Raw genomic sequence first — 25,812 nt, 5'->3', positions numbered from 1 at the left:
CGGACATACAGTTTGGATGGTACAATTTTTGCTGTATAATAAAGTGCAATTGGGGGGCTGGTAAACTAGTCAGGATAAATTCCCCTGAGGATCTTCATAAAATAGGATGGGAAGATGATAAAGTGAACAGTCACGGTCTAACTCTACAGTTTGCATAGGATAATTGCGACCCCTTCACAAATGACACGGAAAGGAGGCAGTATAGTGGAAATGGACTTGATAGCTACAATGATAACTTGGATGATAATTATGCAAAATATAAGTCCTTTTCTGAGTTGAAGATAGCTAGTTTGAATGTTAATGGACTACACATTAAAGCCAAATTTGGCATACTTGAAATATTTGTACAAGGTTTGGATTTTACTTGTTTATCTGAAACCAAATGTTATTATAATGACGATAACTTATTTCCTGGGTACTCCCGTTGTATCAGAGAAAATAAATGATATCACTCTTCCATAAGGAGGTATAAATGGAATCTGTATGTTAATTAAAAGAGATAGAGAAAAAGATGTAACATTGATCGAAGACACTGTGTCTGATTCCCTAAATTGTGTAAGATTTTATTGTAGGGAAACTCAGAATGATATTATTATATGTGCCTTTTTTGGGCTTGAGCCATGTTGTCCTGATGGAAGTTCCTCAAAAGTCAGCTTTCTACTTGGGATATTTCTGTCAGTGATATACCAGAGAATTTTACCAGTAGAGGTATCACAGGGTTCTATACTCTGGAGCAAATATCCCGAGAGTTACAGCGTATGAAACAGGGACGTGTTTAAAACAGGCCACGGCTATACCTCCCTGAATAGAGTTAACCTTGTCTCAAAGGATATGGGATAGGATTGGATACATGAGCGAGAGAGCCATTACAACTCCGGTCCCAGTATCCTAAAAACATGTTTGCTGGTTCTCCATTCCTTCTAGCAGCGCCATCTTGATAGTTTGCCTCGGTAGTTTTCTTGCTTGTTTTCGATTTTTTGGAGTGTTTTTGAGACCATGGATGCTTCTGCTTCTTCCTCATCGATTAAGATGAGTACCATTTCCTTTTGTGGTGGATAATTTTGCGTCTCCCCCCCCCCTTTGTGTTTTTGCGCTATGTGTCTGTTTATGGTTTATGGTCCACGGCTGCCGCATGGCCAAAGCCGGTGATTCCTGTCTCTAAATTGCTCAAAATTGTATATTAATTCTTATCTAGTCTTATAAACGTGTGTTAAATATATCCTTTCACAACTGTGCTATGATTATAGATTAGACTTTTGCCCCATTTTGCATGCTTGTCTTGCATCAGTCTTGACTTAGACTAATTCCTACATTTAGCCCTTGGCTAAGATTGGCTAATTTTTACATATGCACCCTCACCTTCTACCACATAACCACAAGGTTCTCATGAGGCCACCACCCCTCGCTTACTATTGATACATCATAGTGGGGAGCTGCAGCCTTGAAGGTACCTCTGGGAGCAGTGGACAGTGTTTTACAGTCGTTTTTGGGTGACTGTATTTCACTTATCTACTTAGCCTTAGTGTCTGGCTAGGCAGCACTGATTATGGGGACTTGTTCCCTGTGTCTACACTATTGATCCCTTAAAACAAAACCAACCTTGTTCTAATATTGACGGGTAGACCTGCCTTTCATATCGCCTTACCCATTTTCTTGGCTTCCTTTCTTAGATTTTGGTATGCTGACAGCCGGTTGTGAGGATTCATTCTCTGTGTCTATTTACAGTAGATCCCTTGGAATGACATTTGATGGTTCTAATACTACAATTAGGTCTTCCTGTCCTGCCACTTTACCATTTTCTAAGTCTCCCTTCCTACCCCTTCCCTCCCCTTGCCTGGCTAGCCTTGACCTGCTTGCTGCGAAACCTAGTTCCCTTCCAGTCCAGGTTTCCCTGGCATCTGAGGAATCCTCAGTCGCTATATAGATGGACAGGATAGCTTGTGGGTCATCTAGTCTGGCTCTGGGTAGGAGAGCGATTGATCTTACCCTGGATTAATTCTCTCTGCTGCTTTAGAGACCACCCTTGGGTAGTCTAGCTGTCCCTCTCCCCTTCCTAGTCAGGTCCCAAATTTTTAACTGTCCATGGAACTACAATTCCTTTATCTAGTCTGTATTCCCTAGCATCTGAGCATTCCTCAACCACTCTATAAACTACACTAGCTGACACAGCGGGTTTTATTGTGGTCTAACCCTGTCTAGACAAGGAAACTAGAACCCCTTGGGGATTCTCCTTTACTGCCTTAGCAGTTGCCTAGTCCTGACTGCAGCTCCTCATCCTGTGCTATGTATCTCTTGCTGTAGAGTATTGACTCCTTTGCCTGGTCGGAAGCTCCCTTGCCGAAGTACTTACCATTTGGATATACTTCCAGTCCTGTCGGCTTGAGTTCCTCTAGCCTTGGATATGCGTAGGTTACGGGTACCCCTTCTCTCCTTCCATTGGATGAGCCCCTACCCCCCCTTTGCCACCTTAGCTGCTGCCTTAGGCTAGTCACCTGCGTCTATTCCCTTCCTCCATATCTGAGGAACATTCTCTTCTAAAGTTGGTCGATTGGATACCTCCTAGTTGTCAGGATTTCCCTTGAATTTATGAATTCATGGTATCCTGGCCATTTCATATGGCTCTCATTCTATTAAAGGGCTAGTCCCCTTTCTCATGATTTAAGGTTAACAACCAGTTTGTACCAACCGTGTGTCACACAATTGTACATAATTATTTTGTATATATTATGCTTGTATCTGCGCTCTTCCCTCGCACTAAAAAGAACCTGAATGATCATGTCTCCGGTTTTGCTCTGTAATATTGTCTGTCTCTCGAACACGTTATGTCCTGTTGCCCTGAGGTTTTGTATATAAAGGAAAGTGTTCCTTAATAAATAACTCAGTTGATTGCATCCTGCCTTTGAGTTCACAACCCTCTCACGGCCCGTCACATTGGTGACCCCGGAAGTCGACTCGCTCCCACCGCCTTCCACCCCCAGCTCTCGCCCCTTCATCGTTGGTACTATGACGGACTCTACGGCAGTTGGTGCTGCGGCCGCTCCATTCAAACTTTCATCGTTTGCCAGCGGAGAGGCGTTTGCTTGGTTTCAGCGCGCAGAAGTCCAGTTTCGTATCAGGGGCGTGACTCGCTCAACCACCAAAGCGGATTATGTTCTCGCGGCGATATCCGAGGACACCTTCCCAGAAATATCCAACCGGCTTTGTGAACAAAGAGACACCCCAATAGCGTATGACGCCCTCAAAACATACCTTCTGCAGCAGTACTCGCCGTCGACAGCCACCCGTATAGCAAAGCTTTTTCAGCTCTCGCAACAACCGTTGGGGGACCAAAGGGCTTCGCTTGCCCTCAGGGAGATGACCAGTATCGCTCGCCTTCAACCTGCCGCAGATGACTCTCCTCGTGAGGTGAACCTACTTCGTGCCCTTTGGATACGCCGTTTACCCGAACCTGTACGCGCTGCCATACCTGATGTCGATAGTTTACCCATAAAGGACTTGATGACCAAAGCCGACACCCTTATGGACAGACACTTCAAGACCTCCATCAACGCCTCCACCCCTGACGACGAGGATGCCTATTCAACGTCAACCGAAGCTGACATGAATGCCGTAGGATATACACGCCTACCCCGTGACGTGCCGAAGCGGCGACAAAGCCGCCCACCACCCACCAATCGCTCGTGCCCCAACGAACGACTTCTACAGCCACTTACTACCTCCCATCCGCCGCAGTTTTGCTACTACCACTTCAGATTCGGGGCAACCGCGAAGAAATGTGCCGAGGATTGTCAGTGGCCAAAAAACGTGCAAGTAGGCCATCGCTTGTGGCGGTGCCCTCCCATGTTTCTAATCTTTTCTTTTTACAGGATGCAGGAACGGGCGTGCGATTTTTGGTAGACACGGGTGCTTGTCGTTCTCTTTTGCCAAGGAAACTCAAGGCACGACGTAGTATGTCTACATCTGCCGACGTCCGCTTGGTAGCTGCCAACGGATCTGCGATACCCACCTACGGTTACGAGAACCTCACATTATCGTTCGGAAACGGTAAATTCAATTGGAAGTTTCTCGTTGCTGACGTCACAATGCCAATCCTCGGTGCGGATTTCCTCTCTTATTTCCACCTTCTGGTCGATGTCGCCCACCGACGATTGGTCAACGCAGACTCGTACTTGTCGACACCTCTTCAACCCGCCCCCTCTAACCTCGCTCTCCACATCAGCGCACCCACGGATGCCTACGCCCACCTCCTCACGTCGTACCCGGAAGTTTTCCGTCCAGAACTTTGCCAAACGCCCACGGTTACTACCAAGCACGGTATTTATCACCATATCAAGACGACGGGACCCCCAGTCTTCGCAAAATTCAGACGTCTGGCACCGGAACGAATGGCAGCCGCCAAACAGACGTTCGCCGAAATGGAGGAAATGGGCCTTTGCCAAAAGGCCTCCAGCCCATGGTCGTCACCCTTACACATCGTTCTGAAGAAAGACGGCTCCCTCCGTCCGTGCGGGGATTACAGGCGCCTGAACATGCAAACAGAACCGGATCACTACCCCCTCCAAAACATTGCCGACGTGACCTCCTACCTGCACAAAGCGAAGGTTTTCTCTACGCTCGATCTCCTGAAGGGGTATTATCAGGTGCCTATGAACCCAGAAGAAATCCCCAAGACCGCCATCACCACTCCGTTTGGTACATACACCTTCAATTACTCCTGTTTTGGCCTTCGTAATGCTGGGGCAACGTTTCAACGTCTCATGGATGGCATCTTAGGGGACCTCCCTTTCTGTGTATGTTATGTGGACGACATACTTGTGTTCTCCTCCTCAAAAGAGGAACACCTCCGTCACCTGCGCATCGTGCTCGACCGCCTGCAACAAAACGGCCTTGTAGTCCGGTACGACAAGTGTACCTTTGCCGCCAACGAAGTGTCGTTCTTAGGGCACCGTATCACTCCTGAAGGAGTCCATCCCCTCCCTGAGAAGGTAGCAGCCGTTCAGAACTTCCCCGCGCCCTCGACCGTCAAAGCTCTGCAGGAATTCTTGGGCATGATCAACTATTATCACCGTTTTCTGCCAGCCATTGGCCCCACTCTTGCTCCCCTCTACGCCTCCCTCAAGGGCAAGCCAAAGGACCTGAAGTGGGGTCCCCTTCAAGAAGCAGCCTTCTGCAATGCAAAGAAGGCCCTATCACCTGCTGCGGCTCTCACTTTTCCTATCCCACACGCCCCTCTCCTTCTCTCCACCGATGCCAGCGACGTCGCTATTGGTGCAGTACTCGAGCAGGTGGTCAAAGGCTCGCCCCGCCCATTGGCCTTCTTCAGCAGAAAACTGTCCAAGGCAGAATCGGGTTATTCTACCTTCGATCGAGAATTGCTGGCGGTGCACTTGGCTGTCCGTCACTTTCGCCATTTCTTAGAAGGTACGCCCTTCGTCATTCGCACAGACCACATGCCTCTGGTGCACGCCTTCACTCGACAGTCTGACGCCTGGTCCGCCCGTCAACGCCGACATCTCTCCGCCGTGGCTGAATACAATTGCACCCTCCAATACGTCCCTGGGAAAATGAATCCCGTTGCCGATGCCCTGTCAAGAAACACGTTGGCTGCCGTTCAATTGGGATTGGATTACAATGCCCTGGCTGAAGCCCAACGACAGGATCTAGAGTACCCAGCTTGTAGGACATCCTGCACGTCCCTCCGTTGGGAAGACTTTCCCCTCGAAGACTCCAACACCACCCTCCTCTGTGACGTCAGTACCAGTAGACCGCGACCTTGGATTCCTGCTCCCATGCGCCGACAGGTGTTTGATTTCATTCACGGCCTTTCACATCCCTCGTGCCGTTCTACTGCACAGCTGCTGAAGGCAAAGTTCATTTGGCACGGCATTTCTAAGGATGCTAAGGATTGGGTCCGCGCCTGTACTTCTTGCCAAACTTCCAAAGTACATCGACACACAGATTCAGGAGTGGGCACCTTTCCTCAACCTCAGCGTCGTTTCGCACACATTCACGTCGACGTTGTAGGTCCCCTACCCACATCACAAGGACATCGTTACCTGTTTACCGTCATCGACCGCTCCACTCGTTGGCCTGAAGCCATTCCCATGGAAACTGCAACGTCCGCCTCATGTACATCTGCCTTACTCTCTGGATGGATTTCAAGATTTGGTATCCCTGAGCATATTACTTCTGACAGGGGAACCACTTTCACCTCTCAATTGAGGACGTCATTAGCGAATCTCCTGGGCATCACCCTACATCAGACAACGGCCTACAACCCCGCTGCTAATGGAATGGTTGAACGTTTTCATCGCACACTCAAAGCAGCTTTGATGTCCCGCTGCAAGGATTGCAACTAGTTTACTCAGCTTCCCTGGGTCCTCCTGGGACTAAGGACCACTCCTAAAGATGCCCTCGACGTCTCGGCAGCTGAAATGGTGTATGGCGACCCGTTGGTCGTCCCTGCCGAATTTTTTCCTTCTATAACCTCCTCCGACGATCTCCAGCGCATACGTCACGTCGTGGGAAAATTTACTCCGTGCCGCCAGACTTACAAGCCCCCAGCGAAGCATCACATACCAACGGACTTGCACTCTGCAACGCACGTCTTCCTGCGCAACGACACTAGCAAGCCACCACTAACGCCCCCTTACACGGGCCCTTTCCTTGTGATCCGACGCAGTCTGAAAGCATTCCTACTAAACATTCGGGGCAAAGAAGACTGGGTCTCCATTGATCGTCTAAAACCTGCTTATCTTCTGCCAGATGACCCGCCTACAGTTCGCCTCTCTAGATCAGGGCGCCCTATTTAACATGTACAGTATGTCATTTTTAGGGGGGGGAGCCATGTACCAACCATGTGTCACACAATTGTACATAATTATTTTGTATATATTATGCTTGTATCTGCGCTCTTCCCTCGCACTAAAAAGAACCTGAATGATCATGTCTCCGGTTTTGCTCTGTAATATTGTCTGTCTCTCGAACATGTTATGTCCTGTTGCCTTGAGGTTTTGTATATAAAGGAAAGTGTTCCTTAATAAATAACTCAGTTGATTGCATCCTGCCTTTGAGTTCACAACCCTCTCACGGCCCGTCACAAGTTTTTTTGGCAGATTCATTTATCTAGTACCTTCTGTTAACCTGTACCTTTCCTCTTACTCATGGTCGGTTTCCATATAGGATCTTCCCCTTTTTTACCGACTTGACAATGCCACTGCCGCGCTGTGTTGACATTCCTATGGGTAATGAAAGGTCAGTCCATAAATCCATGGTTGCTAAGAATAGCTACCGACTTAGACACAGTTGCTGCCACCTTAGGTGCAGCCGCTGCCAGCTTAGGCAGGATGGTATGTGAATTTACCACCTTAGATTGTCTAATAGACTGACTTTGGGGAAAATGGTGTTCCATTGATGTGAACTTTTCTCCCTATTCTACCACACTGTAAGAGTTCTTATGGAATTCTGAGCTGTTTGGCATGAGCTTCCGCTGTAATGTAACTTTAAGCGAAGCTAATGTAAGTAGAAATTTCTAATTTAGTTAAAATTTTGAAAATTTTCTTTTTAAAAAAGAATACTGTATAACATAAGATATGTGAAATGTTTCAATGCACATTTTGTACTCATTGAAAATGTTCTATCTTTACAGGTTGCTGAAGACACGGAGAGTACCACAGTAACTTGCACCAGGCGGGTCAAGTTGCCTTGTGGCCACAAGACTTGACGGAAACATGCTGACTGCCATATTTCCAAAGGTTCCTTTGCCATCTGGGAACCTACTAACTGCAGCGTGTGCAAGGACCTAATTTACACAGGTTTCCACGTTTGCAGTGAGTGCAAGGACCTAATTTACACAGGTTTCCATGTTACCAACGTCTCCCAGGACGAGAAAGCGTGGGGTTAGAAGGCCATAAGGCAATGGGTGAGAGGCTTCCAGATGAGCTCTCAACAAGGTACCCCTTACCTTCCTTCAATGGAACTTAAGTCCCCTTCCCAAAAGCCGATTTTTTCAGTCACCAGATACCGACGGTCCAACTCCCGCCGCTACAACTAAATCTGGCAGAATTTCCATATCGACATTCTGGAAGCCATGGCAGTGTTTCTAACTATGAAGAGATTGAACCCAAAGAAAAGATCACACATCAAATTAGTTCTTAACAGCAGGACGATAGTTCACTGCATCAAAAGACAAAGCTCAAGATCTCCTCAGATCAACCATGTGATCTTAGCCATTCTCACTTTGGCAAAGCGGAGAAATTAGTATCTCTCAGCGGTTCACTTAGAAGGGGTTCACAATATGATGGCGGAAGCCCTATTAAGATCCAAGCCTCTGTTAAGAGAATGGTCTCTAGACACAAAATCATTCCGTTTTATCCTACAACAAGTCCCAGAACTGCTAATAGATTTCTTTGCAATGAGCTTCAAGAAGAAACTTCCCTAGTATGTAGCACCGAACTTAGATCCGGAACCGGCGGGGACAGATGCGATGTCACATGTTGGAACTAGTGGTCTCATATTTACTTCTTTCCACTGTTCAACCTTCTTAAGAAAGTCCTGAACAAACTACGGACTTTCAAAGGGACAACAGAACTAGTGGCCCTAAATTGGCCCAAGACCAATTGGTACCCTATTGTTCTGGAACTCAAACCTCACCAGATTCCTCTACCTTCTCCATTGATGTCCAAGTATGTTCAACAGAAGACTGTCTTCCCTTCCTCCTGAAAAACGAAAAACCTTCAGCTCATGATTTTCTCACCCTAGCGGCTAAAAGAAAGTTCTGAGTTGCAAAGGAGAGGATTGATTTTATATAAGAATACAAGACAATACTGTACTTAGTCTTCCTGTAAAAAATGGGTGGAATTCATTAAAGTACACCATCCCTCTTCCAATACTATGGACTCGTATTTCATTCTTTATTTTGCCACACGAACAAGGTTTGGCTTCTACAACTATTGCCTCATGTAAATCCGCACCAAGCATACCTATCGCTTACGCTTTTGATATAGAACTCAATACCAAACTATTTAACAAGATCCCAGAGGCTTGTGATATATTAAAATCAAATGCTCCTCCTCAGACTATCTCATGGTCATTGGATAAAGTCGTGCACTTAGCCTCCTCAATAGAAAATGACACTTCCTCTTTGAGGGATCTTACTCAAAAATAAATCTTTTTGCTTGCTATGGCTTCTAGTGCTAGAGTCAGCGAGATTGTGGCACTTTCAAGGGATGATGGCCACATTGGATTCTCGGAATCGGGAGAAGTAAATCTTTACCCAGATCCTGCATTCCCCGATAAAAATGAACTTCCCACAAAACGTTGGGAGCCTTGGAAGATCGTTCCACCAAAGGAAGACCCTTCTCTGTGGCCTGTAGAATGACTTAAGGCCTACCTGTTAAAGAGTGGGGTCTTTAAAGGTGGATAACTTTTTAAAGGGGAAACAACAGAATCTAATCTCTATTTGAAACAGCTAAGGTCCAGACTCACCTCTTTTATTAGAAGGGCTGATCCCGATCGTATGCCATCGAGTCATGGCCCTAGGAAAGTTACCTCTTCCTTAAACTTCTTCCAGTATATGTCCTTCGAAGGCTTACAAGCTTGCACAGGATGGGAATCTTCAAGAGTGATCAAACTGGCTTCTTAGTGTTGTGCATGGACTCCTATTGACTGTATAGTTGGGACTTTTCCAGTCTACACAGTGCAAGTGGAATAATATTCCTATTTGCAGTGAAGGCTATGTGTTACACTATATATATATATATATATATATATATATATATATATATATATATATATATATATATATATATATATATATATATATATAGTGCAGAGTCAAAAGTGATATTCTCCTCTCATAATATGAAATGTTATTATCATGTTACTCTATTACATAATTCTGGGGGTTGAAAACTTGTTTTCTACACATATTAAATGTACATATTGTTGCACCAATTATCGGTACATTTATGATTTTTTGGAAATGATAAAAGATTATAGTTCTTTTTGCGTTTCCTTTATATGGACCTACTGTACCCAAATAAAAAACAGTGTACCTCCATCTTTAACCCTTCTTTTTTTACCGACTTCGGTCTGATAGATCACTTTGAACAAAGATTTCATTCACAGTGAGTTGGACTGTGAAGATAATTATTTTGATCTTACACAATTTACAAAAATTTGCTTATGCTGTTCATAGTCTGGGGCTGCCATCCCAACTACTACGTGGGGGTGTAAACACCTCTTTATGACACACTATTTATAAAGGGACCTTTGTCCTTAAATCATCAGTGACACATCTAATAATTCAAATGGGTTAAAAACTACAACTGGCCACAACTGAGAATGTTAATTCTCGGGCACACTTTCATCAGATATACATGGCTCGAGCTACAAAATTGGATTTTTACATAGGGAAATATATTTTTGGGTGAGAGAGCCATGTAGCCCTGATGGACCCGCCTGTTACTTTTCATTCCCTCCTAATTCTCAGTTTGAGGCCTCGATTTATGCGATGGCTGCTATTGGAATGGCGAACCAGCGAACACGTTTTCAGCACACTGGGATCGGAGTTGTAACGGCTCTTTCGCCCACGTATCCAATCCTATCCCATATTCTTCGAGACAAGGTTACCTCTATTTGGGGAAGGATAGCCGTGACTTGTTTAAATACGTCCTTGTTTCCTACACGATATCTTTCTGGGATATTTGCTCCAGGGGATAGAACCCTGTGATACCTGTACAGGTAAAATTCTCTGGTATATTATTTGCAGAAATATCCCAAGTAAAAAGCTTCCTTTTGAGGAACTTCCATCAGGACAACATGGCTATCTCACCCAAAAATAGATTTTTCCTATGTCAAATTCCCTTGTATATTCCACATGATTGATCACCTTACTGTTCCTCTAATATCTTTGATGTTATTGCTGGTGATCTTATGAACTTGAATGTAAAATTTAAGTTAAAAATTATATTAGCTGGTGATTTTAGGTCTAGAACTAGTTTACTTAATGATTTTATAGAAAATCACTCTTTGCAAAATATGGATTTAAATAATTTTATTGATGAATCCCTGTTTAGCTCAGAAAGGGAATTAGAAGCTCTCGGTCTTAGCACAAATCGCTATAACAGTGATTTATTTATCAATAACCATGGTCGTAACTTGATTGAACTGTGTAAAATGCTTGGCATATAAGTAGTTAACGGCAGATTTGGGGGAGACAGTGGCGTAGGGGAATTCATTTGTTTCACAGCCAATGGTAAAAGATGTATGGACTATTTTATTGTTTCTCCTAAACTTATGAGTAGCATTACAGATTTTAAAGTTGAACAATATGACAGTTGTCAGTCCGATACTCACTCCACCCTCTCTATGTTGTTACGTTTGGAAAAGATTTGTAATATGGAACCACCGAAAATACAGGAGGATGAAAATTTAGATTTGGATAGTAAGGAAACCCATGATATGAATAACTGATTATGAAGAACTTAAAACGAAATGGTCGAATGACATTAAAATGAGTATATGGAAGCATTTAATACTAGATATATTAATTTATTAGCCCAAAACTTAGATTCACTGAACCCTTTGAGTGTAACTCAGAATTTTATGAATGATATTGTAAAAGATGTAAAAAAAAAAAAAAAAAAAAAAAAAGATCAAACTAGGGATTACAAAAAGGTTAGCAAAGACTGTTCTTGTAGCTGAATATATGACAGTTAAAAACAGGCTTAAGAAAATCTAAACAAATGAAACTATAAATGAACTGAAAGCTAGAGCAAAAAAATATGAAAGAATAATTAATAAAGTTAAGAAATCCCTCAGGAAAAAAAATTCATAGAAATGTTAGAAATCTGAGAAAAAGTAATTGTAAGGACTATTTGGATTTATTAAAGAATATTGATAAGAGTCACCTGAGCTGATTTCTAAAATTCCACTTGAAACATTTCAAGATTATTTTGCTAAACTCAGTTGAGGTAACAAAGAACCTAATGCAAGTGACCACCCTGATTATTTCGACCCAAGTATCATTAACCAGTTAGTGAACGAAGAATTAAATAAGAGTTTTTACGATAGATGAGATACAAATTTAAATAAGAAATTTGTGAATAGAAAAGCATGTGGTATTGATAATATTATAAATGTGTTTCTCGAAAACTGCCCCCATGATCTACTAAATGTGATATGCAAAATTTTCAACAAAGTGTTGCTCTCCTCAATTGTTCCATATTATTAGTGTATAGGGATAATAAAACCTATATTTAAGAAAAAAGGATCCCCTGACAACCAAGATAACTAAAGGGTTATCACACTGCTGAGTTGTGAAACAAAGTTTTTACTGTCTGTGTTAACGAAAGGTTGACTGATTATATTGAGATCACTGGTCAACTTGGTGAGAAGCAGGCTGGGTTCAGGGAGGGATATAGTACCCTAGATCATATTTTTATATTGCCTTCTCTTGTTAATTTCTATCTCCATCGAAAAAAGGAGATTATACTATCTATTTGTTGATTACAGAAAGGCATTTGATTTGGTTATAGGTCGTCCTTGTGGGGAAAAGTAAGCTTTAATTGCATTTACGGTAATATTATGGTTGTCACATATATGTATAATAATGCAAAATCGTGTGAAGCAGAATCTTGAAATTTCTAACTTTTTCGAATGTAACATAGGCGTAAGAAGAGGTGAGAATCTTTCCCCATCACTTTTTCCCATCTACCTAAATGATTTTGAGTCTTCTCTTAGCCGGGGGTATAAGGGGTTGGACGTGTTTTCAAGGGGGAAAAAAAGTAGTATTAATGTAGAAATGTTTATGCGTATTCATGTTTTACTTTATACTGATGATACTATTGTAAGGGCTGAATGCCTAAAGGAATACAAATTGCCTTGGATAAAGTGAAAGAATATTGTGATACTTGGAAACTCAAATTAATGTTTCTAAAAGTAAAGAAGTTGTATTTTCTAAAGGAAAAGTAAGAAATACTCCGAATTTTGAATATGGTGAGGAGAGTATTGAAATTGTAGATGATTATATTTACCTTGGTATTACATTCAATTATAATGGTAAGCTAGTAAGAAACAATTCATTCAAGCCCGTAGAACAATATTTAGTATGTTAATTAAATGTAAAAAACTTGAAATACCAATTGATATTCACTGTGATCCATTGGATGCATTAGTTATACCGATTTTGACTTATGGTTGTGAAATATGGGGTTACCAGAAACTAGATCATGTTGAAGCATTTCACAAGAAGTTCATGAAAAATCAGCTGTGTGAGCAAGCGAACAGCAAACTGGTATATGGGGATTTTGGCAGATTCAAAATTGAAATATCTATTTGCAAACGGATGATTGGATTTTGGTTGAGAATTGTAAAATCAAAGGCGTCTAAATTGTCAAATATTCTTTACGATGCGAAGGAGTATAAGTTGAATCCATAAAATCAAAACTATCATTGATTCCTGTGGCATGTCAAATGTATGGGAATATCCAAAAATTTCAATCACATGCGAATAATAAATAGCTTAGAAATGAAACTAGAGAGACAACAGTGGCATGCAGAAGTAGAAAAAATATATTATGTAGCAACTATAAACAATTTAAAGACTGAATTTGGCCAGGAAAAGTATACTATAAATTTAGATGTACCAGAAAGAATTTCCCTTAGTAAATATACACACAAACTTCCCGTAGTAAATGAAAGATATTCTGGGCAGGGAAATCAGCACCCTTGCAGACTATGTAACAGGAATGAAGTTGGGGATGAATATGTTTTAGTTTGTCCTGTGATTAAATAAATTAGAGAGAGATACCTAAAGTCCTACTATTGTAGAACACCTACCACGTTTTACATTCAATCTGCTCCTCAATATAGGTAGTCCTAGAGAATTTAAAAAAAGAAAAAACTTGTAAGTTTATTAACCTTATAATGTTCTTATATTAGATTTACGACTATCTAAATTTTCATTGTTCTAATATGTTATTTTCGATATTTATAATTTTCTTTATCAGTGTACCTTTCATGCTTTAAATGTGTAATTGCTAAATACAGTATATGTGTACATAAATGTAGTGTTAATCTGCTGGTCTCTTCTTTTTGTATTTTGGTGAGAAATGTATATTTTTGTGTAAATTTGTAATTCTCATACCCTGGAAGGGGTCCATAGAATAAAATTTGCCTTTGCAAAAAAAATTTGCCTTTGCAAGTAAGGTCTAACTACCGACCATTAGTTAGCAGGGGGAGGGGGTATACCTGGCATTCCATTCACAGTAACATTAGTAACAATACGTCACTTTGAAATTGCTGGTAGGACTTCTTAGGGGAAGGTGATGGCGGAACCATTGTGTAAATAGCTCAAGGTTTCTACAATCAGGAAAAATACAAACTATTTCCAAATTTTTGTCATTTGTTCCAGCACTATATACAAACCCTTTCACTATTTACAGTGGAGACTCGCCATTATGTGGGTGGAAGTCCCAAGCCAACTGGCTGGCAACAGTTTCAGGGTGCAACACTGTGCTTCGCATGAGCTGTTTAGAAGCAACTTGTCACCTCGCTAACTCTCGAATATCTGGAAAGCTTAATGGCCTGAGAAATTTGTGTGAAGGTTATAGAACTAAGCATTGTTTGACCAGGTAAGATCAATCTGGAGCGAGAATCCACACTTAACTTAAACCTTGCCCAATTCCATCTTGCACAGAGATCGGGGACATAACTAACATATATCACATACATCAGGTTACACAAGGGACAATACTACCCACCTGCAGTCAGGGAAGGTCAGATTGCAGAGTTTCTCAGATGCTCAAGCCCCAAGAGAGGGAAGAATGAAGAACGAAGAGGCCAGTCACTCGTATATTCATTCTTGTCTTACAGCAGGTAGCATCTGCCCTCAACTGACTGCTACTTGTCCTACAAAGGAACTGAGGGGTCATCAGTTACGGAACAGAGACTGTCAATCTGGAAGGGCCCAAATTTAGGATCCGCTACAGCTGCATTTTGAGTTTTAGCTACAAACTCAGGGACGATGTCGAGTGTCACTTGGCCCCATCCCCTTGAATGGGTGATATTGTAGGACAGACCATGTAGCTTACTGACCCTCTTTGTAGAGGGCAAGGCTAACAGGAAAACCATCTTCAAGGTCAAGTCACGGTCTGATGACTGACAGAGCGGTTCATGAGGTACTCCTTTCAAAGCTCGTAGTACACGAACTACATTCCAAGGAGGAGGTCTGACTTGTGATTGAGGGCATGTACGCTCAAAGCTTTGTACAAGGAGTGACAATTCCATCAAGGAGGAAATGTTAACTCCCTTCTGTCTAATAGTGAGGTTCAAAGCTGAGATTATCAAAATTATTATTATCAAGATTATAGCCCTTTCATCACTGATCCTGAGCAGTTTTCCTCCTGGAGGTACAGTAAAATTTCCATTACCAATGGGATAGTGGCACGACAACAACCACAAAAGATGGACCACTTCACCTGGTGAACAGCAGAAAATAACTCCCGGAGGTATCCTGCCATCCCCTTCACAACTGGTTGTGAAAAGCCGTAGCAAAGCTACTGCTTTGTGGTAAATCTTTACGTGTGGTTGTTCGAGTAGATCGGTAAGTGGAGGGAGCTCCCTTGGTGCTTTTGTGAGCAGATGAAGAAGATCTGGAAACCATTCTGCATGCTACCACATTGGAGCTATTAGGGTCATCAAGAGATCTTGCGATGCCATTACCTTGTACAGAAGCCTCTTTACTAGGAAAAAAGGAGGGTGGGAATACATAGACGCCCATGTTGTTACACAGGTGTTGGAGGGCATCTTGCCAGACTGCCTTGGGATGTGGGGACTAGTATACTGGGAGCTTCCAGTTGAGGGAAGTCACAAGCAGGTCTATTGTCGGCTCCCACTAAGTCAAGACTTTGCTGGCTATCGGATGTTTCAAAGATCACTCGGAGCCAACTATCTCAGTCTTCCTGCTAAGATTGTCTGCCAGAATGTTCCTCTGACCTGGGATGAATTGAGCTGATAGGGCTACCGAGTTATCTTCCGTCCATCTTATCATTTCCACACCTAGATGGCAGAGGGACTGCGAAAAAGTATATCCTTGTTTTTCATATGCCACTACGATAATGTTATCGCTCATCATCACCATTGAGTGACCTGAAAGGAGCTGTTGGAATTGCTTGAAGGCCAGACCCTCATTTCCACTAGGTTTATGTGGCACTGTCGCTCAGACTCGGGCCAGAGCCCAGAGTCCATGTGGTGCAACAGGTGAACCGCCCCCCACCCTTTTTTTTTTTTTGACACATCTGTGAAGAGTATCAATTTCGGAAGAGAGAGAGAGAAGGTCTACTCCCCTGAGCAGATTGGTGTCTGACACCCAATATCTCAGGTCTCTCTTTTGCTCTGACCATATTGAAACCAGAATGTTCAAAGGGTCTTTGTGCTGAGCTCAAAAGGTCTTCAGCTGCCACTGGAGGAAGCATATTTGCTAGCGACCATTGGAAACCAGTCTCTCCAAGGAGGTGAAGTGACCCCGATGTGCTGATAGCGAGTTTTGTGACGCCTGTTTCATCCTCTCTATTCTTTCTTTGGGTGGAAAGACTTCGTCTAGCTTGGTATCAATATTCATCCCTAGATATTCCAGATCTTGTGAAGGTTCAGAGAGGATTTCTCATAATCTATCACAATCCCCAGATCTAGGCAAAATTCGAGAAGCTTATCTCAATAAAGGAGGAGGGTTTCCTCTGGGTCTGCTAGAATCAGCCACTCATCTAGGTATTAAAGGAGACAAATGCCATTCTTGTATGGCTATGTGGACACTGCAGAGAACGCCCGTGTAAACACCTGAGGTGCTGTGGACAGGCCAAAATATAGCACCTTGAGTTGGTATATCCTGTTGTTTAGGGAGAAACTTAGGTACTACCTTGAACGGAGTTTTCTGGACAAACGTGTTTAAGGCTGAGAGGGTTATGACTGGTCTCCACCCCCCAGACGCATTCATTACAAGAAAGAGTCGACTGTAAAAGCCTGGAGATTTATCCTGAACCTCTATGAGGGCATCGTTCTCCAACATGGTCTAGACTTCGGCCTGAAGAGCCTGTTCCTTTGCGGATCCCCTCGTGTAGGAAATCTACATCGCCAGATGTAAAGTCATAGAGGGGAGAGAGAGACTGTGAACGGGTCATGATATCCTGCTCTGAGGACAAAGACTGACCAAGGTTCAGACCCTCTGCCACCTGTTCTATAGGCATCCCCTTATCGTTGGACATGTAGGAGGAATGAAACCCCCTGGCGAGAATAGCCACGTCTTCCTCTCTTCACTCCTCTACCCTTGTTGCAGACTTTGGATTAAAAGGGCTGCTTGGATCCTCGGCCTTTAGCTGCTGCCTGTTTCTAGGGTTGTGACCCTTTCCCATGTTCCTGGCACTTGACCGGGGACGATCGTTGCGGCAGTGGTGCTGAAGAGTAAGGGAGGAATATCATAGCCCGATAAAGTCCTGGCTCACCTTCCTCCATCTCTCTGCAACTGCCTTGATGTCCTCCATGTTGAAGGGGAAGGGACCATCATTGGGGAGTTGTGAAGCCCCTAGGCACCTGCTTCTGGAATTTTGAGACTAAGCAGTCCCTTTGTCTCAGAGCCCAGTTGACCCAATGGTTGACAATATTGTGGGCTAAGAACTCCATTGTCCTGGCACCCGAGAGAAGGAATGCAGACATTGCCTCCCTCTTCTGGATGGTGGAGAAATCCTCTCTCTTGGAGAGGTAGCCCACAGATCCCAACCACTAGTCCAACCATGAGATAGATTGTAAAGAAGACTTTGCAACAAGTTCCATATTTGCAACATCTGCCACAGTGAAAGTTACTAGCAATGAGGCGAGCTTCTCCAGTGACATACTCTGGGTCAGACAGAATCGGAGGATCTAAAGGAAGTGAAGAGGGATCATTGTCTACTACATCGTAATAATTCCATTGCCGGACTTACGGTGGAAGAAGTAAATGCGATAAGTTCTCAGACCTGAGGGACTGTGAGGCTGCCACCACCGGGGCATAAGCCTCTTTTTGGCATGCTTGACCTCCCTAGATCAAGGCAAAGCTACCTTAGCCTTGGTGAACCTGGGAGTGTCAAAGAAAAGGTCTAGGACTGTGTCCTTACACTCAATTGGAACTTGATCTGGCTCGCCCAAGGAGTTGATATTCCTGATGCACAACAAAAGTTGCAAAATGATGTGGTCGGAATCTTTCTGCTCCAAAGGGGATATCTTCAGGCTGGTGGATTTAGACAGCGTGCCATGTAAGTATTCTGAACCATCATCGAACAGTTTCTTCTCTCCCGAGCTTACAGCTATAGAAGCCTGGGGAGGGTCAAGGTCGTCATTATTTCGACTAGCAGAGAAGTGAGCCCTTGGAGGAAAGCCACAATGCTCCAATTTTACGAAGGTTTGATTAGACTCAGGAAGCCCTTCCCTTCAATCCCGTCGGTCAGATGTCAAGTACCAGTTCATAGGGATGGTCTTAGCATCCTTCTTTCCCCATGGGTGGATGTTAAAGTCCGCGAGAAGGGAGGAACTCTCCTTCCTCTCCGGTTCCTTCAGCCTTGCGCCTCTGGAGGTGAGCAGGAGGATCTGGAACTTCCGCAATGGGGGCAGCTTAATCCTGATGATCCAGATCTATAGGCAAGAGCCCATAGTTGTCAGTAAAGGAGCCCTCCCTGGGAGATCTCGAGCCTCTATTCGTCCTTTGGGTCAACAAATCTCCAGGAGAGGAGTGGGACCCTGTTGACCCCGCTTCCTTTTCAGCAGTTTGATGGGGATAATGCCTAGCCCTTCCCACCGGTGTTGGAAGCCTTGGTACTCATGTACTGCGGCTACTTGGTGGACAGTGAAAATAGAGGGAGGGGCATAGCCTGAGAGGGAGCTTGTGTAGTGGAACTGCAATGGCTCAGAACAACAGGCGGACTACTCTTCCCCAAGGCACTCGAAAACTCCAGTGTGATAGAAGGGGTACCTAGAAAGGGTACAACTGGAGGGTTGAGGGTTGTGGGTCGATCCTGTGACCACCTGGTATACAGCTTGCACCAAGTCAGCGAAAACATGGTGTGTACTTCAAGAAGGTGATGGCACTAGAAGGTGCAGCCCTGGGGTGTTTCCTAGGCTTAGGAAGAGTGCCTAGAAAAGATAGAGCATGACAAGACAAACCTCTCTGCTCTTCTCCATGCTCTGCTTTTCCAAGGAGGTAAGCGTGCTCAGCCTGTCTACGAGCGTTCGCTCTCTCGTTCTCTACCGAAGTAGAGTGGGAAGTCGGAATGGTAAGAGCTGCCAAAGTAGCATTACCCAAAGAGTGCAATTGCTGTCACCATTGATGTCGAGGGGCATCAGGAGAGCACTGGTGAGGCACATACCTGTGACAGCGAGTACAGTTATGGTAGGGTCTACCCGTTCCTGTTGCCTCGCCACATGTACATAGTGTGCGAGGGAGCACACTAGTAAGGTAGTGCTCACCTGTGGACCATGCAAGATGTATACCCAGTGCACAGGTGAGCTAGTTGCCTGCGCATAGCCTGTGGCATGCGCGAAGATGAAGCTTTGCGCGCTAGCGAGTGAGTGATGGCAAACTCCCTAAGGTGAATGTAGTGCATAGTCGGCAGAGAGCGAGACCTTAGTCAAGCAGAAGAGCTTGCCCACCCACCTCAATAGATGGTTAGATGCGGAACAACGGACCAGTGCGCTCTGGAGAAAAGCACTCTTGCTCGTCCTTTCTCTCGAAGATGAAAGGCGAACAACCTTACTTTCCCCTGCTGTGCAGACAGATCAGCAGGTACTCCCTCATGACAGGTTGAAACCTTGGGTTCAATTTTGGCAAAACTTTACCCTGCAAAGCACTCGCCCTACAGACACGATGGTGAAGGGCAGCTACCTAACCACACCATCGTTACGCTCCAAAGAGCTAGAGCGAGGTATGGACGAGTGCAGCACAAGCTTGTGAAGGCCGCGAGGGGGGCGACCATTCAGGTGAAGGTCATCTTTCCCGCGAACTGGAAGGTCATCTTTCCCGCAAACCGGTAGGTCATCCAACACCTAATGCTGCCAAAGGAAGTCCCTCTGGCGGGCTGCCTATTGCAGCTGGAGAAGGGTGTCTCCCTCACGAACGGGTAGGTTGCCCAACACCTGGAGGACGACTTCCGGGCAGCTCACTCTGCTTTCCTTCAGCGAGCTGGGCAAGCCCAGACAGAAAGTCAGCATCGTGAATTGCTAAGGGAACATAGCTGAAGCTTGTTTCTAGGTTCATCCCAGAAGGATCCTCTACAAGTAACCTCGGTAGGTACTCGCCTGCATCTGCTAACGTTCATCCGCCAAAAGCAGGTTGAACGTAAGGTGGGCGAGCAGAAGCGGAGGTCACTAAATCCAGACACACAACACTTCCTTGGTACAAGACCTCAGGAGACTCAGGGGGGGAGATCAAAATCAACCTTGCCCTGGGGAGGTACCTAGGTGCTTTTGTTGTGTTCCCAAACATAAGACCTCAAGAAGCCATCCCATGCACCAGGAACTCGTGAGCCCCAAGGAATGCCAAAGCTGACGAACTGCGTGAGCAGTGAGACTCCCCTAAGGCCGAAGTCAGCTCTGCTTCTCTAGAGGAAGCAACGGAGACTTCAGAACTGCAAGGTTGCCCTAAGGTCAAAGGTCCCCCACTTATATTCAACCGCAAGCAAAGTCAGAATGGCAGGAACATGCTGATGGAGTCAGACAACGAGGTTTCTTTGCCTTCTGCTTCTGCCACTTACCGTACAACTGCCACTGGGAGGGCGGCCACTCCCTACGCTCAGACAAGGCGACGCCTGTGTGCATTTGTGATCCCTGCACACAGGGCAAAGGCTGTGAGGATTGCTGACATAAAGGAGCTGCAATGGCGCCCTTCTATTCCAAGACAAACCAGCATAGTAAATCCTCATGTCAAGCACACCTGAAAAAGAGAAAGGGGAAAGTTTTAAGTTGTTTATTGTCAGTTTGTGGGAGGGAACGACAATATCTTTTCTCTTCAGAGCCAAAAGGAAAAGTGATGCATTGTTACTAGAGCAAGTATGAGCAGGGTGGCAGGTATTACAGCTAGTTTCAACTGTCCCCAAAATATATTTCCACTGTATATAGCAAAAGGGTTTGTATATATAGTAGTGCTGGAACAAACAAACTTTGTTTAGAAATAAAGAACAATGTTAGTGTAGTTTCAAGATAAACACATATACATGGCATATTACGAAAATTAAACCTAAGTACTGTGAAAAAATACCTGCAGCAGCATGCATTATTTTGTCTCCAATACGAATTACCAGCACGTTTTCTGATCTGATGGATTTTGAAAGTTATTAAAAGGATCGCTTTAGCTTTAATATCATAAAAAGAAAAGGCATGATTCATTTCAATTAACTAACAATAGTTTACAATACGTAAATCCTTACAAGTGTGTGTGTAAAGCACAATCAAATACAGTATAAGTAAAAGGTACATGTAGGCTACTAGCTGTTAATTGCCTACATTCATTTGTCTGAATACATAGACTATAGGTAGCACCAGCATAGTTTTTAATATTTGTAAAAATAAATAATGACAGTAAACTTCATATTCCAAGAAGCACAAGGCAGGTTATTAATCGCATTGTTATTCAGGTTGTCATTTGTTTTGATGCTGTACATTATTATTATGATCATTAGTATTATTAATGTAGTTATTGTTACTATAATCACTATTGCCATCGTTATTATTATTATTATTATTATTATTATTATTATTATTATTATTATTATTATTATTAGCTAAGCTACAACCCTAGTAGGATAAGCAGCATGCTATAAGCCCATGATCGCCAACAAGGAAAAATATCCCAGTGAGGAAATAAAATAAGGAAATAAATAAATTTCAAGTGAACTAATGAACAATTGGAATAAAATATTTTAAGAAAAGTAACAATTATCAAAATAGATCTTTCACATACAAACTATAAAAAATTAAATAAAAAACAAAAGGAACAGAAATGGGACAGAATACTGTTCTCGGGTGTACCTTAAAGCGAAAGAACTCTTCCCCATGATAGTGGAAGAGCATGGTACAGAGGCTATGGCACTACCCAAGACTAGAGGACAATGGTTTGATTTTGGAATGTCCTTCTAGATGAGCTGCTTAACCATATCTAAATAGTCTCCCCACTCTCGCTAGGAGGAAAGTAGCCATTGAACAACTTCAGTGTTTGGTAATCTCAGTATGGTCAGGTGTAACCAGAGAGAGGGATCCAATGTAGTACTGCCACGTCAGTCATAGATCCCAATAACTTTGTAGCGGTAGTATGTCTACAGGTAACTGGTGCCATGGCCAACCTACTAACATAGTCTAATTCAACAATTCTTTTATAGACTCATTCTATACATTACAGAATCTTTGCTTTGGCACAGATATCAACGGATCCAATTCGTATTAAGCACGAGTTCTTCATCCACGTACACACACAGTCAAGCAACCGGGGAATCCCAATAAAAAACCTTGGAAATGTGGATCAGTAGCCCAGCCTCACACTTGACACCCGGATTATAAAGATCCTCCGAGAAGTGAGATAGAAAGGTCTTATATTCACCTGTTCACATTCTTGTCCCTTCTGCTAACATAATATTTGTTAACGTTTGAAGCCTGAACTCTTTCATATAGGTATCTATTACCTACACATTCTTATCAATAGTTATTCTGGAACCCAGTGAAAGAAAATAATTTTCTTCGAGGAAATTTCTTAATACAATTGTTTTCCAAATTGATTAAAGTATATGCTCATGAAAGTATTGTTTGGTTGGAATAGAAACAAAAAGAAATGGGGAAACGAATCCAAATTATTTCATACATCTCCAAACGACAGGCCATCATGACCGTACAGTGCAATTGTGAATACGAAAGTTTGCAATAAATCATATACTCAGCTGTCAAAACCTTATCAAATTCACGACACACTTCAAAATACGACACGCAACAAAATATCAGCACGTCAGTGCTCGAAAGAGAATTAGGTGAATTTTTAAGATTTAAGGAGAGCAAACTTCTTTAGCTTTGTCATAAAAGTTTATAAATGTTAAGACGTTGAACACCTAAGACTAAGTTGGATATACCATTGGAAATGCCGAGCGTTGTAATGGACTACTTTTCGAAAAAAAAAAAAAATATTCAAGTACACTGCAAAACAAAAACTAATTCATTACAATATGTGTCAACTAACGTAAGATCAAAGGTAAAAACAAAACACGTACCTAAATTAGAGTCCCCACTTGAGGGCTTGGAAGGCTGCAACGAAGTCTCACTATGCTGAAGTTCCAGTTGCCTGTACTTTCTCGCTCTTTCCTCCTGGATAAGCTTCATGTCTCTCTCATTTCTCCGTCTCTCCACTTCTTTCATATTCTCCTTCTGCTTCTTCAAGAGCTTGATCTTGGAGAGCGTCGTGTTCGATATGGTGATATTATGATCCTGAAGAACGGGAAAAGTTTATATATATATATATATATATATATATATATATATATATATATATATATATATATATATATATATATATATATATATATATATGTATATATATATACAGAGAGAGAGAGAGAGAGAGAGAGAGAGAGAGAGAGAGAGAGAGAGAGAGAGAGAGAGAGAGAGAGAGATGAAAACGAACAACTAAGCATCTTGTACAGAGTTAATTGTAATCATATTTTTCCTTAAAAAGACAAAAGCAGTAAGGCTGCAGGTCTCAGCGTTAATGAAATAAATGACGGAACAGCGTGAATCGTGTCAGGTTTCATCCCCGTTTTTAATACCGTAATGTAAGAAAAAGACAAAGACACAAGTGGTTCACGACTTTTAAAAATTACTTACTGAGGACTAATCTTACTAAGACAGGGGCAGTGCAGAATACGAAATACATTTTTAGATATCTTCGTATAAAAAAGACTAATATAGAAAAATACATAAGTTATTACGACTGTACCCTATTATTATTATTACTATTATCATTACTATTATTATTATTATTATTATTATTATTATTATTATTATTATTATTATTATTAGCTAAGCTACAACCTTAGTTGGAAAAGCAGCATGCTATAGCCCAAGTGTTTCAACAAGGAAAATAGACTAGTGTGGAAAGGTAATGAGGAAATAAATAAACTACAATAGATGTTATGAACAATTAAAATTAAATATTTAATTACAGTAACATTACAATAAAACTATAACTATGAAAATATAAAAAAAAACAAGAGGAAGAAAAATATGATAGATTTCTTAGTGTGTCCGAGTGTACCCTCAAGCAAGAGAACTCTACCCCCAAGACAATGGAAGGCCATGGTAGCCTACATGGTAGCCTACAGAGGCAAGGGCACTACCCAAGACTACTATTATTATTATTATTACTTGCCAAGCTACAACCCTATTTGGAAAAGCAGGTTGCTATAAGCCTAAGGGCCCCAACAGGGAAAATAACTTCGTGAGGAAAGGAAATAGACTGCAATAGAAGTTCTAGACAATAATATTAAAAAAAAAAATTCATATATATAATTTATAGACTTCAAAATAACAAGAGGAAGAGAAATAAGATAGAATAGTGTGCCTTAGTGTACCATCAAGCAAGAGAACTCTACCTCAAAACAGCGGTAGACCATGGTACAGAGGCTATGGCACTACCCAAGACTAGAGAACTATATCTAAAGTCTCTTCTACCCTTAGCAAGAGGAAAATAGCCACTGAACAATTACAGAGCAGCAGTTAACTCTGTGAGTGAAGATGAATTGCTTGGCAATCATATTGTTGTTAGGTGTTTGAGTACAGAGGAGCATGTGGAAAGAATAGGCAAGACTATTCGATGTATGTGTAGGCAAAGAAAAAAGGAGCCGTAACCAGAAAAAGGGATCCAATGTAATACTGCATGGCCAGTCAAAGGACTCAATAACTCTCTAGTGGTAGTATCTCAACAGGTGGACAGTGCCCTGGCCGACCTACTACCTGGTTTGATATTTGAATGTCTCTCCCACCCCTGATAAGTGAAAAGTAGCCACGGAACAATTACAGTTAAGTAGTTAACCCCTTGTGCGAAGAATTGTTTGGTAATCTGTGTTGTCAGGTGTGTGAGGACAAGGGAGAATGTGGAAAGAATAAGTCAGACTATTCGGTGAATGGTTAGGCAAAGGAAAAATGTACCATAACCAGTGAGTGGCTTTTATAAATCATCACTTTTCTTTCTGTAACATACAGTACATACAAATGTACTAAACGTATCTCTCAAACTTTTGTGGAGACGATAGTGAAAAAAGTATTAGTTTAAAATTCATCAACGATCATGCTGAATGGAAACTTTTTGCAAAATGTCACCGACATTATTTAATATTTTTTTGTAGAGGACTGATGGATAGACCGAAGCCTTCACTATAATCATCCCCTTCAGAGAGAGAGAGAGAGAGAGAGAGAGAGAGAGAGAGAGAGAGAGAGAGAGACTTACTTCATCGTCCGTCTCAAAGTCGCTCTCGTAGTCGAAATTCCGGAAGTCCTTTTCATACCCTGGGCTTTGCCGTGACGAAACCCGGGATTTCGAGGGCTGAGAGCGCGTCCCGCTGAGACCTGCAGGAGGAAAATTTAACATTCATTACTCTCACGATACAATAATAATAGTTTTACATATAAAACTCGATTAAATGCTTTGTTCACACCTGGTGAGGTTAATTTTCACGTACATTTCTCTTAAATTTAGATAAACTTTGGTTCAAGTAATTAGATCCTATCTAGATATAGTTCAGTCAAACAATGAAC

The 25,812-nt window shown here is 42.6% G+C and overlaps 1 protein-coding gene across 3 annotated transcripts in view; it reads right to left on the bottom strand.

Moving 5' to 3' along the window:
* The window catches only part of LOC137624386 (TOG array regulator of axonemal microtubules protein 1), a 674,340-nt gene that overhangs the window by 123,224 nt on the left and 525,304 nt on the right, over window positions 1-25,812 (bottom strand). For all 3 annotated transcript variants that reach the window (XM_068355115.1, XM_068355116.1, XM_068355117.1), the window contains 2 exons: window positions 25,505-25,623; window positions 23,274-23,487 (listed from right to left, as the gene is read on the bottom strand). In XM_068355115.1, the coding sequence (XP_068211216.1) occupies window positions 23,274-23,487; window positions 25,505-25,623 (333 nt within the window). The remainder of the gene's footprint in view (window positions 1-23,273; window positions 23,488-25,504; window positions 25,624-25,812) is intronic.

Source organism: Palaemon carinicauda, chromosome 31, assembly GCF_036898095.1.
Source record: "Palaemon carinicauda isolate YSFRI2023 chromosome 31, ASM3689809v2, whole genome shotgun sequence".
NCBI classification, from domain to species: Eukaryota; Metazoa; Arthropoda; class Malacostraca; order Decapoda; family Palaemonidae; genus Palaemon; species Palaemon carinicauda.
Note: the sequence above shows the minus strand (reverse complement) of the source record. Positions and strands in the feature narration are given on the sequence as shown.